This window comes from Castor canadensis, chromosome 1 (genome assembly GCF_047511655.1).
Source record: "Castor canadensis chromosome 1, mCasCan1.hap1v2, whole genome shotgun sequence".
Taxonomy (NCBI): domain Eukaryota; kingdom Metazoa; phylum Chordata; class Mammalia; order Rodentia; family Castoridae; genus Castor; species Castor canadensis.
Window position 1 is genome coordinate 144,265,233 of NC_133386.1, and position 13,608 is coordinate 144,278,840.

The 13,608-nt window shown below is 39.1% G+C and overlaps 1 protein-coding gene and 1 long non-coding RNA gene across 5 annotated transcripts in view; one reads left to right on the plus strand and one right to left on the minus strand.

Moving 5' to 3' along the window:
* Positions 1 to 13,608, plus strand: part of LOC141425912 (uncharacterized) — a 97,670-nt gene that overhangs the window by 38,862 nt on the left and 45,200 nt on the right. For 2 of the 4 annotated variants that reach the window (XR_012451074.1, XR_012451075.1), the window contains one exon: positions 10,141 to 10,191. The exons of 1 other annotated variant lie outside the window; for it this stretch is intronic. This is a non-coding gene — a long non-coding RNA (uncharacterized lncRNA). Of the gene's footprint in view, positions 1 to 8,540; positions 8,756 to 10,140; positions 10,192 to 13,608 lie in introns of those variants that run through there. One more of the 4 variants, XR_012451077.1, reaches the window with a different exon arrangement.
* Mrpl17 (mitochondrial ribosomal protein L17) lies at positions 1,707 to 8,463 on the minus strand. Its single transcript, XM_020179338.2, has 3 exons — positions 8,224 to 8,463; positions 7,932 to 8,000; positions 1,707 to 7,601 (listed from the first exon to the last, which is right to left on the minus strand). Exons 1-3 carry the CDS (start codon positions 8,395 to 8,397, stop codon positions 7,314 to 7,316), a joined length of 531 nt encoding a protein of 176 aa, XP_020034927.2. The 5' UTR covers positions 8,398 to 8,463; the 3' UTR covers positions 1,707 to 7,313.

A 13,608-nucleotide genomic window follows, 5' to 3' on the forward strand; every position in this document is an offset into this window, starting at 1 on the left:
CTTGTTTCTAGTCTTGTCCTTTTAACCTATCTTCCAGTCTGATGCAAGAATGATCTTTTTGAAATGTAAATCTGATCCCTTTTCTTTCCATTAAAAAATCCTTCAGTGGCTTCTTCTAGTCCTTGGGATAAAATCCAAACACTTTATCATGTCTTACAGGGCCCTTTGTAACCTGATCTCGCCTGGCTTTCCTGCTTCATTTCCTCCACTTTTTCCTCAAATACTAAATCCCAGCTGTACCAAATTACTTACTTGGAGTTTCTCAACCACTCTGTATTGTTTTATAATTTGGAGCATTTATACCTGCACATCTTCCTGCCTGGAATGCCCTCCCAACTGGCTTCTCTTTCCCATGTTTGATGAATACCTACTCATGCTTTGAGGTTCATTTGTAGTACTGTTTCTTCTGAGAGGTTCCCTGACAACCTCCATATTTCTTGGTACTTCAGTATGCCTCATGCTCAATCACTTTCATACTGTCTGTGCTAGTATGTTGTATTTATTTGTTTATGATGTGTCTTTCCAATTGGGCCACTGGGCTCTCTAGGGATTATTTCCATATTCTCTATCATACAAGAATGTGCTTGCTAACTTTACCTGGTAATTATTTTTTGAGTGGCTCCTATGTGCAAAGGAGATATTATGCTTGGTATAGTGATGAATTTTGCAGGTTCTCTTTTATTTCATAAAGGCACTTTTTCAGTCTCCTTGTAGGTTCAGTATCCTGTTTGTCCTCTAATGTCTGACCTCAGCCTCCTCTCCCTCTGCATGTGCACTCTGAGTCACTCCATCCATTTCCTTAGCTTTAATTGCTGACAACTCCCAAATCTGTTCTTCCAGCAAAGACCTCATTCCCAAGCTCCAGATGGTCCCAGGCATCTCAAACTTAGCACGTACAAAACTGAACTCTCTTCCTTTTCCTTTCTTTTTCTTTCTTTCTCTTTTTTTCTTTCTTTCTCTCTCTTTCTTTGAAAAAAAGGATAAGGTAATCATAGGAAATCTGAAACCATTTTAAGGAAAAGCAGCTAGAAATTAAGCCAGGACAATGTCATTATGCTTTTAGTGATACCAGTAGGTACATCTTTTGTATTTTCACCTTCTTGAAGTGAATAGCAGTAAAACTCTTAATGCTGTGTTATTATACTGGGTGAATAGTGTTATACCAAGGTATAAGTGAAGCCACAGTGTAAACAAAACTCATCTTCTCAGAGCATCAATTTTGATAGAAAGTTTTCTCTGTGTATGTACAACATACAATATTTAACTTGTAAGAACTAAAAAAATTATTTTATATTAAAGAGATACATTGTGGAGTAGAATTCAAAATGTCAGAAAGGTATAAACTCCTTTCCTTAAAATGTAAGTGCACAGACCACTTCTATCACTAGAATATTTCAGATTTAACTACCAAGTTTATGTCCAAGAGTCTGAGGAGATCTACCCTTTGCCTATCCATTTAAGGGTATGGAGAGGATATCCTTCAGGGCACAGACATTATCCAGGTCAACAATGGGGAATCTGCTTTGCAGGAAGTTCTTTTTCAGATGAAGTAGGAGGAAACAGGAGAAGGGAGGAGTTAGTGAGTACAAACTGCAGATCAAGGATGAAGAAGTCAGTACAATGCATCGATTCATTCAACAACACGTACAGATGTGTATTTTGTCCTACATTCTTCACTGGGTGGTGAGAGAGATGAATTAGATGTATTCTCTGTTCTCAAAGAGCTCACTGTTTATTAATGGGTGCTGTACATACAATATAATTGCTGTAATGAAGGATGTACAGTGTCAAATTGGACCACTGGAAAATAAAATGATTCCATTTACAAAAGCATCAAAAAGAATACAACACAAAGGAATAAATATAACCAAGGAGCTGAAAGATCTGTATATTGAAAACTATGACAGTGATGAGAAAAATTGAAGACACAAATAACTAGAATGCTATCTGTGTCCATGGTTTGGAAGAATTAATGTTATTAAAATATCCACACTACCCAAAATGATTTGCAGATTCAATGTAATTCCTATCAAAAAACTAATGGCATTTTTTACAGAAATAGAAAAACAATCATAAAATTAGAATGTAACCACAAAATATCCCAAATAGCTAAAATAATCTTATAAAGAAAAAAGCTGGAAGTATCACCTTCCATGGTAATCAATACACTATGATGTTGACATAAAAACAGACACACACACCAATGGGAAAGAATGGAGAACCCAGAAATAAACCCATGCATATATGGTCAACTAGTTTTTCACAAGTGTACCAAGAACACAATAGGGAAATGAAAGCCTCTTTAATAAATGGTAAGGGGAACACTGGATATCCTCATGGTAAAGAATGAAACTGGACCCTTGTCTTATCCCATATTCAAAATTAACTTGAAAGATTAAAGACTTAAATGTAGTATGTGAAACTGTAATAAGACTGCTAGAAGAAAACATAGGGAAAAAGCTCCTTGACATTGAGCTTGACAATAATATTTTAGAAATAACACTAAAATTATAGGCAAAAAATGAAAAATAAGCCAGTTGGACTATATCAAAAGACTTAAACATCAAAGGAGCAATTACAAAATGAAAAGGCAACCTGCAGAAAGGACAGAGTATTTGTAAACCATAAATCTGGTAAGGAGTCAATATCCAAAATATATAAGGAATACATACAACTCAAAAAACAAATAAATCCAAATAACCTGGCCAAAAATGGGCAAAGAACCTGTGTAGACATTTTTCCAAAGAAAATGAATACCCATTCTATAACTGAGCTACACCCCCAGCTTTGCATCTAAACATTTCAGTTAGAAGATGAACAAGTTCTGGAGATCTAATGTACAGCATGGTGAATGTAGTAAAAAAAAGTAAAAAGAGTTTGGACTACTGTAATAATGCTGAGGAACTCAGTGAATACTTCTTATTTTCTGTCTTATTTTCTGTCTGTGGGTGGCTTGGTTAGCAATATTCCAGGAAATTGGAATACAAAGTGTGTGGGAAATTAATTAGACATATGCTTATATTCTTGACAATCATTATCAGCATTTAAGTCCCTGGAGAGAAAGGAAACCATTTCTTTTGTCTTGGATTCTCAGCAGTGTAGTGTAGCCCCGTCCTTGCACATAGTACCATGTTTATTGTTTTGTAAAGATTAGCCAGAGTTAAATATGTCATGGATGTAGCTTACTCCTTATGTAGCACTTATCATGTATAGGCTTTCCAGTAGAGTTATGAAGAAGATTGGGAGGTGGATACAGGAGGATCACAAGTTTGAGGCTAGCTGAGGCAAAATTAGCAAGACTATGTAAAAACAAGCAAACATCTGGGCACGGGTGGCTCATGGCTGTAATCCTAGCTAATCAGGAGGAAGAGATCCTGAGGATCTTGGTTCAAAGTCAGCCCATGGAAATAGTTTGTAAGACCTGATCTCAAAAATACCCAACACTAAAACAGGGCTGGTGGAGTGGCTCAAGTGGTAGAGCACCTGCCTAGCAAGTAAAAGGTTCTGAATTCAAAACCCAGTACTGCCAAAACCAATAAAAACCAATTCCCGCGCCCCCCCACCTCCAAAAAAGAAAATCAAACCAAAACAAAGGGCTAGGGATGTAGTTCAAGAGGTAGAGTGCTTGTCTAGTAAATGCAAGGGTTCAATCCCTAGCACCACCAAAAAAGAGTCACTGGCTTTAGAAGCTTGGTTGAATGAAAGAATCAGTTATGTAGATGGGCAAGTGTAGTATGGTATGTCCACAGGGCTACTGCAGCATACAGAAGGGGACCTACCCCCATTTGGAGGATGATGTGGAGTTCTGAGACTTCAAAAAAGTGACTCTCTGCATAATTTGTTTTACAAATAGGAGCTAACTTGAGGGAACAACTTTGATAGTTATGACATATTCAGCGAATTAAGTTTCTCATGAAGTGTGGCAGCAGATAATAGTAGAAGAGGTTGAGAAGTGGTTGAGACCAGGTTGTAGAGGGCCTTTTTGCCATTAAATGTTTGAATTTTATCCAGTGGAGGCAATAGTTAGGCACTGAAATGCCGATTGAGAAGAGTAATCCATTAGTAGCTGTAAAATCGATTTAGTGAATTGGTAACAGTGTTTTTAAAAGGTGAACTAGAAATAGCAGAAAATATTAGTGTGCATATTTGCAGAGGAAAATGTTTTGTGAAGCATATGTAATTATCTCAATTATATACATATGTGAACATTGTGTTCTGATGTGAAATGTTTTTGGTCTGTGAGTCATAGTAAATTTTTTTTGAGAAACTCTAAAGGTTCAATGGTTCAGAAGTTGATGTATCAGATTTCTTTTGGTAGCAATTAATAGAAACCCCATGCTCAAATGGCAATAATAACTAAAGATTATTTCAACATTAACTAGGATTCTAGTTTGGGAGTTCTGTGAACTGTACCTTCTTTTAGTTTTAAATTTGCATTCTGTTTCATCTTCAGCCTAGTATCAGTTCCCCAGTGGCACTCAGAAAAACATGCCAATTTACATAGGTGGAAGACAATATGATATGATTGCCTAAAACTAATGTGGGGTGATGATTGGGAATAAATCAACTATAGGGGACTGTAATGCAGTATGGTAACTTTGGTGTTACAGAAACATTGCAGAGGCATTTAGTTTGACAAAGAATGAACTTAGGTGTGGGGATGGTCAGAAGAGCCACCCAAAAGTTTGTGCAGAGGTTAGGTAGATAAAAGTGGGAAGGGTCTATGAAGAGTAGAGAATGCATGAACAGAAGGTAGTTAGGGTACATATGCACAGGGAAACAACCAACTTCTCCATGCTTCTACAGCATAAAATTAAGAGATAAGGGAAATAGCTGGAACAGCAAATAGATGCCTGGTCATGGGGGGATATCATAAGTAATCAAGATTCTGTTCTATAGGAGCCTATGAGACACTGGAGACTATCACATAGGAATTAAGATGATAAGATTTCTATCACTACAGCTGCAGAGTGAAGGGAGGCAAGTTAGGGGATGTTGTAGTAATCCAGGATAGAAATGTCTTGGATTTCACTTTAGGGAGAAAGGGAATGCAGATCTGAGAAACATGGAAATAAAATCAACATGACTTAATTCCACTGACAATGAACGTAAACAGTTCTTGGCTTTTCCAATTATATATATTGGAGTTAATTATCTGTTAAGGTTAGAGTAAATTTGTTATTTTTTGGGGTTGAGGGGCATTTACTTTTGTCAACCTTATTGTAAAGAACTGGAGAGCAAGATGGAGAATCTTTGGAAAGTGATAAGGCCACTTGGAATTTTAAGCCATGTAGACAGACTTGAGGGTAGATTCCAGCATTGAGATGGTCATTCATAGGACAGATTAGTAAAATTCCTGATAGTTATTTCACTTATCCTTAAACTTTTAGCAAGTATTTTAGGATTCATATACTCTTATTTGGGCCAAAACATGGATGCAATATCCCTTGAGGCCTTGGTGGCAGTGGCCCATTAGATTGTGAACTCCTTTGTGGCAGAGATTTCTTCTCTATATTCCAAGTATCTAGCCCAGGGTCTTATGGCAAACATTTGATAAACATGGTATCTATACTGCCAAAAATGCTGGGGACTAGCAGATGTTTAATTACTACTCACGGAGCGTTCAGTCCTAAAGGAAGACGTATTTCTGGGGACTAAGAGGAAAAACTGTGGGAGTCTAGCCACAATCCACCTGTTCCTAAGACAGATGTGCTTTTAATCTTAAGTTAAGAGTTTTCTCTAGGTGTCCGGAATGACTTCTGGTTTATCTAGCTGGGGTGAGACAGCAAGTGGGGTGGATTTTTGTGGGGAGAAACATTTAGTTCTAGTTTTATTTGAAAAATGTTTTGAGTGTCTACTATATGGCATTTAAAATGCAGAGAGTAAGCCATCTTTCCAGGACTACTATAAAGGACAAATTGGAGGAAAAGATAAAGAGCCCTGTTGGGAAATGAGTCTCAGGCTAGGGCAGTTGTGGAAAAACAGCACCAAAATGGTGCTCTCCTTTACTCTCAGGCAACAGGTGGGTACACTGGGCCAAAATATACTCTGAAGGTGCAGCCCAAGGTAAAATCTACTTTCCCACTCTACTGGGGATATGGTAACTTTCAGGCCTTGTGACCAAGTGTTCAGACCAAGTGTTCTAGCTTCTTTTCAATTCTTCTCTTGACTACTGCTCTGGTTAAGACTTTGAGCCTAAGGAAACAACAGCTTGGCTAGGTTTACATCCACAGTAATTTGTGGATACAAATGAGCTTCCGCTTCTCACATGCTCTGGCTATTCTCAAACCGGATTTCCCTTTTCCGAATTCTCACAGAGGTCCAGTTTTGACAACAATAAAAACTTCCAAGAAATTCCCAGCAGGTTTAGCTTTCTAATCCTCCTCCCGCTTCAACCCTCTCCTACCCACCACCCAAGAGGAAGGAGCTTATCCTGAAGTCCAACATCCTGTCAGATACTTCCACCCCTTCACTCAGGATGGTGGTACAACCAAATTCTTAGATCCTCAATCAAAATCCATTTTGAGGGAAGTACATGAAGGTAATGGATGATCCTGCCTACGAACACAGGAATGATTGCTGCTTCCTCTGAAAGCTCCTAAAGTACTAGCTTTCACTTGTATGTTTACTCTTCTACTCATCAGGAAGTAATCTTTCTCTAAGAACTCTCAGGGACTCAGGGATGCCAAACACAATCACCCCAACTCTATTAATGTATATTAATTAAAAAGTAAAATAATTTTTTTTAAAGTGTAAGAGAAAACAAAACCCCTACACAATTGCCTTAGGAAGCCAGTTTGGAATTATAGGATACATGTCCCCATCTAAGTTAGTATTAATAACACACAAGCTGGGTGCAATGATGCTCGCCTATAATCTTGATAATCTTGACTACTTGGGAGGCTGATACAGAAGGATCATAAATTTAAGGCCAGCCTGGGTAACACAGCAAAACCTTATCTCAAAAAAAAAAAAAAATTAGTATTAAGAAAAACAGCATTGTACTAACCAAATACAACCCAGATCTAAGAACCAGAAATATAAACCATGAATTTACTATCCCAGGGAGACTGAGCATTGGGTAGTTTTCATTCTCCAGAAATTCTAGAGGAAAAAAAGAAAATCAACTTACACAAATTTATGTAAGCAATTTTAATCTATTGTGCAAAGAAATGGCCATCTGGTTTTCCAGAAGGTTTTGGGCCCCATTAAACCTGTTCATTTTACAACCCTAATTCCACTTCTGACATTAAAAGAACTCCAAAGGCTGTGATCCTGGGCATTGAAGAAAGCCATAAACCCTTCAGCTCCAGTTAAATCCTTGGTGTCTGCTCTGTGTGGGAGCTGTGGAGGCTTGCTTCTTGGTTCTGGTGGAGGTCCTGTTGTAGCCCCAGCAGCAGCTGGTTTAGGAGTGTAAGGTTGCTATCTCTGCGAGGCACAGGCAGGGGTGGGAGGCAGTTCCCTTTATATTCAATCACTGCCATCTTGGCCCGATCCTGTGCATTTCGATTTGGGATCTGCAGCATTCTCGTGTAGCCCCCATTTTGACCTTGGTAGCGAGGAGCCAGTACTTGAAAGAGCTTTGGGATCAAGTCCTTCTCCTAGATGGGGAAAGTTATCCAGGAGAAAGTAGAGTCAGGCATAACTGCAGAGACATTCAACTTTGAATCACTCCCAGAAGTAGGGTCTAAACTAACGTTAGACAGACCTCCCTCACCTCCCAATCTGGTAGAGTTAAAGTTACGAAAGATTACACTTACAGTTGTGTAGATGCACATTCACATCGAGTTCAAATAACTTCAACACAGCTCTAATTTACTTCACATTGATCCATAAGTGAGGGCTCCAGCTTAAATGTGCCCTATTCCTTTCTCTAGTTCCCTTACAGAGTACAGAAGACGCTATATAGGAAGCAGACAAGGGACACTCACGGTGAGCCAGAAGTCAGCCATGCGCATGGCTCGTTCATTGGTGTCTCCCAGCTTTCCATAGTCAATGAGCTGTAAGGACAAACATCATAGACCCAATATAAGCAAGAACAAGACGCACCCATCTTATTCATTCCACTAGCAAAGTGATTCAGGAGGAATCAGCTCAGACTGCTAGGGGTTTCAGACTTTGGGAAAAGTTTATTTACCAGTGTGGTCCTATCCCTTCCCAAATACAGCCAGACCCGCCCCCTTGGGCCAGGCCACTCAGTGTACACAGAGCTCCGCTCTTCACCTTCTCGGCGTAGCCTCTCATTTCCTCCACTCGTGCCCATGATGCCTCAATGCGTTCGTGTCGGACCAGTCCCGTGAGCAAGTTCCGCAACAGGTGGATGCGGGACTCGGGACCCAGGCCCAGGCGACGGAATACTCTGCCGTGGGAGATGGCTGCAGCGACAGAGAGCCGCATGTTCCCAATGTCTCCCCGCCCCTTGGTGGCCGGAAGTGGAATCTCCGGAGGGAAACGCAGGCCAAGGCAATTTCAGGGGACGCATGCGCTGTAGCTCGGTGCGTGGTAGACGTGTTTGCGCATGCGTACAGGAGCCTGCCTCGCTGGCAACGGCAGGGAGGGCGGAGAGTGGGTGTTGACGTTTCCTGAGGCGAGCTGTTGGGCGGGCCTCGTGCACCACGAACGTCCTGTGGTCTGCCAGAGAAAACTTGGCGCCCTCTAGTGTGGTATCAGTCGGCCATCAGGCTTTTCTCGTGCCGCTTCAGCCGGCTGTGGCTTTTAGGGCGACAGATCGCTCTGCCGTGGAGCTTGCCGGGAAGTGAGTACCTGAGCTGAGCCTGACCGGAGGCCCTGGACTCCTCCGGTCAGGCTCCTCCTGTGGGCGGCGGTTCCGCCGAGCAGTGGTTGGGAGAGTGTCTGACGTCCTGAGAACGTCCTTTTAAAACTTTTCTTTTTTTTTTTTTTAGCTTTGCAAGCTCGAAGCTTGGGTTCAAACCCTAGTCCCACCAAAAAACAAAACAAACAAACGCCCCCCCCCCACAAATTTTAGTAGTGATGGTGAAATGACTATTAATGCCCAGAAAATAAACGCAATGAACATTTTCTTTTATTGACGGAAATAATAAAGTTTTAGCACTAAGAGGAAAAGTAATGGATCAATACTTTTAGATTATGTAAATACATATCTAAGAATTTTTATTTTTTATTTTTGGCGGTACCGGGATTTCAATTCAGGGCCTTGAGTTTGCTAGGCAGGTGTTCTCTACAACTTGAACCATGCTCCCAGCCCTATAGTGTTAATTTTTTTTTTTTAAACAGGGTAAAAATATACCTATACATTTATTGTGTTAATGTAATGAACAATACATTTACAATGATTGTCAAATTTGCTCCTTGTTATGGGTTGAATTGTGTCCTCCACTCCCAAAGATATGTTAAATGCTAACCTGCAGCCCCCCGCCCCCTTACCCTGTGTAACCTTGGTTGGAAATAGGGTCATTGCTAGTGAAATTAGTTAAGATGAGGTCATACCGGTGAAGGGTGGGCATCTAATCCATGATTAGTGGCCTTCAAAGATGACGTGTGAAGAGAGAGCGATACCCAGCGTGACGATGGCTAGCTAGGTAAGACAGCACACAAGGAAAATGCCTTGTGATCAGGAAAGCAGAAATTGCAATTGTGCAGTTGAAAATCAATGAAGGAACACCAAGGATTGCTGGTAAACACTCGCAGCTGTGAGAGACATAAAACAGATTCTTCCCTGGACCCTTTAGAGACCTGACCCTGCTGACACATTGATTTTTTTTTTACTTCTAACCTCCAGAACTGTGAGGCAATACGTTTCTGTTGTTTTAAGTCTCACAGTTTGTGATACTTTTGTTATGGAAGCCCTTTGTATATATGTGGAGATTATATAGATATAGATATAGATATAGATATAGATATAGATATAGATATATAGAGATAAGTTGATAGAGATTTATACAAATCATCACTTCTCAATGAATTCTACAGTTTACAAAAATGTTCATGTCTTGGTTCTTTGGGACTAGTTCTTACAGCTTTCAATTTTTTTTTCCTTCTGCCATAGTCTTTCTTCAGAATTGTTATTTTATTGTTGCCCTTTTTATTACACCGGATGTACGTATCAGGTGTTAAAAGGTACAATATATTCTATAACCAACACTTTCTGTAACTGAATAGGTGAAGAAATGACACTGAGCACCAGCATCTGGCAGTATATTTTGGAAAAAAGTAAGTAAAGACACTATTAAATTACATCTAATATTTGATACTACATGGTTCAATACAGCAGCTATATGATGAAATTATACAAAATGTGTTAACATTAAAGAATACCACCAAAATTAAGATAGCAAACAAAATGTATATAACTTTTTTTGTATAAGAAAATACTTTTTAAGTATGCATGTAACTGCCCATTCTTTTGAATAAAATCTACTACAACAGCTTTCAGTTTCTTACAACTGAAAATTTTTACAAAGGTATTTTCATTACAAGACTCATTGTAAATTTGGTGGTAAAACTTGTGAATATTCATTTCCTTCTGCAAAAGTCACAGAAAATAAACATTGACAGTGACATTATTTGATCCATTGCTTTACAAGGTATGTCTTCTTGATAAAAACAATTGAAGCATCAAACATTATTCTCTTGACTTTTTCTGGCAGTGCTAGACCATCATCTCTTGTCTCTTTTGGCAGTCTTCAAAATTTGATTCTTTTTTCTATGTCATTTTTCTTACATTTTGTTAACAGCTACTATCTTTCTTCACGGTTTCTGTAGGCTGATATTCCAGGGACAATTTTAAACCTTGATGTTTTATTGTATGTTGTTCCAGGCTTATTCTGGGTATTTGCAGATATTTTTGTGTCTGATTAATTTCACCCAAAACTTCATATTAGCTGAAAAAAACTCAGAAAAAGATCTGACAGAGTGGCTTAAGTGGTAGAGAACTTGCCCTGAGTTCAAACTCCAATACCACCAAAAAAAATTCAGAAAAGAAAATCACATCGAATTATGATTATTTTAGGTTTCTTTCTTTCTCTCTCTCTCTTTTTTTTTTTTTAGTAGTACTGGGAGTTTGAACTCAGAAACTTGCGCTTGCTAGACAAGCGCTTTACCACTTGAGCCACGCCCCCAGCCCTAGGTTTACTATTTTAAAAACAAGGTTATATTATACTGTAGGAGTTGGAGTCAGAAAACGCACCTGAGGTGAGGTGGAAGATGATAAACTTATGAATAACTATCTAAAGTAATATGTAATGTACATGGAGGCAAAACTAGGAATCTCCCTATATAGCTATCCTTACCTCAACTAGCAAAAACCCCTGGTCCTCCTTATTAATGTTTATACTCTCTCTTCAACAAAATTAGAGATAAGGGCAAAAGAGTATCTGCTTGGAAGCGAGGGGGGTGGGGGTGAGAGGGAAGGAGTGAGGAGAAAGGGAGGGGGCGGGGGGGAAGAGGGGAGTAATGACCCAATCGTATGCACATATGAATAAAGGAAATAAAAAAAAAGTAATATGTGTGGTAGAGTTCATGTAACTGGTAGCTATCCAAATTAATATCTATGTAGAATAAAATGTCTTAGTCAATAAATTTTTAAAAGTGATAGTTTGAAGTCTACGTATATAAGACTCAACAGTAACCATAGCAATTATTCAGATCTTAGACCAGCAAAGATTTTTTTCCCCAGAGGGTAATGTATCACTAACAATTACTAGAATTATTGCACAAGGTGGTAAAAAATATATTGACTTTTAGTTAGTTTTATAACTACTCTAAATAGTTGTTTATATACAAATAACCTTATTCTTGACCCCGGGGAGACTGCTCTTACCTCCCAATCCTTGCTGCCTATTGGCTTTGAATTTCCAGTGAGCCCCCAAAGAAGGTACTCAGAATGCATCTGAGTATTTCCAGATGATCCAGGACTTGTAGTAATTCATGAGAGTCCAAGTTGAGCTCCTGTTGTTGGTGGCTTTTGTCAATCTGGTAGGAGTGAGAAAAGTGGTCCCAAGCAGTCTTTTGGGAGGCAGATAAAGAAGAAAGAGCTCAGCTTTTAGAGGTTTTTTTTTCTCTATAACCTCTGCTAGGAAAGGGATTGGATCTTCCCATTCCACTGAAGAGAATATCTTAATGCCTGCATCCTATTCTTTGGAAGCCTCCATGAAGCAGCTTTCCAGGAGTTCAATCTTCTTGGAGCCAGCAGTGAGTTCTGCAAGTGTTCAGTCAGGGATTTAATGATGATAGTGGGAAGGTATTGTTGAGTGGACTCCAAGCTAACTTCTGGTTCCGTCCCTCCACTAGAATTCACAGGGACTGTGTGTGTGTGTGTGTGTGTGTGTATTCTCCTACCTCCCAATCCAGATCAGGTTCCTAACCTTTCTCTGAATCCACTGCTCTGGGAGGGATTGGACAGAGAGAGACATAGCTTATCTCTAGTATCTGACAGACTGATGATCATATTAGGCCCAGTTAAAATGAGTTTTTCACAATTACAGCCACTAAGATAATGAGAATAACAACAACTCAAACATCACAAGTGGAAACAAAAAATATTGTAAGCCACTGAATTGAGGAAAATAAATTTCTGATCATATGCCATATAAAGTCAAGGTGGTCTAGGGCTATAGAGGGACACAGAGATTGAACAGAATCAGCATAACCCTTTATGGTGATGTTTCCTTTTGGGAATGGTGACTAACTGTTTCCAACTTGGCTTATTCCCTTCATGTGGTGTTCTTTCCCTCCCTTCCCCATTTCCTTGTATTATTAGTGAGATTAACTGCCTGCTGCTGAAATTACAGGGTCCTTCAAGGTCAGAGAGGGACTTTGACTCATACATTTCCTCTACTTTCCCCTTGCCTCACACTCAAGCTAGCACTCTGCTTTTCTGTTTATAGGTCTTTCAATGCAAGCTTGTAAAAAAAAATAAGTAAACAACAAAACAAAAAACTCACAAACTTGAAAAAAAAAACTTTCGTTTTTTGGTCTCTGTCAGTGTTACTTAGAACAATTATCCATCCTCTCCTCTTTCACTTGATAGATACTTGAGAATTTTGGCTAGGAACACTGTTTATTAGCTAGTTTTCATCATGTCTGCACACCAAACATGTCATTAATTGTGCCTCTGTGTGGTCCATTCTTTTCTCTGTGACCTTTTGCTACTGGGTCTGAATTATTAAAAAGATCTCTGCTGCTCATTTTCCTTCCTGTGAGCTTCAACTCAGAATGTAATAGACTGTACTATGTGCAAATTTTCTGATTTGCTTTTGCTCTTGGTCCTTTCTTTCATCATAGCTGACATATTTCTTAACTACTTGAAGTTGGTTCTTTTTTTTAATCCCCCAGTTACCTATTTTATTTTTATTTTTTGTCTTTTCTTTTTTTGGTATGGGGATTCAAACTCAAGGCCTCACCCAGGCAAGACAAGGTCCCACTGAGTTACATCCTCAGTTCCCTAGTTACTTATTTTAGAAACCCTTTAGTCACATAAAAGTTAAACATTAGACACAGCAGAAGAGGTAATATGAACTAGATCCATTTAGAAGGAGCCTTGCTGATCATCCAGTCCAAGGGTTCTTAATCTTTTTTTGTTCCTTTTGACTAATACTGGCAAATTCTATTCTTTGAAGAATAGTGTTT

Excerpts from the sequence above, each read along its gene's own strand:
- Mrpl17 (XM_020179338.2), bottom strand. The coding sequence starts at position 8,397 with ATGCGGCTCTCTGTCGCTGCAGCCATCTCCCACGGCAGAGTATTCCGT. Across the intron at positions 8,001-8,223 it reads TGAGAGGCTACGCCGAGAAG|CTCATTGACTATGGAAAGCT; the intron begins GTGAAGAGCGGA and ends TTGTCCTTACAG. Across the intron at positions 7,602-7,931 it reads TGGCTGACTTCTGGCTCACC|GAGAAGGACTTGATCCCAAA; the intron begins GTGAGTGTCCCT and ends TTCCCCATCTAG.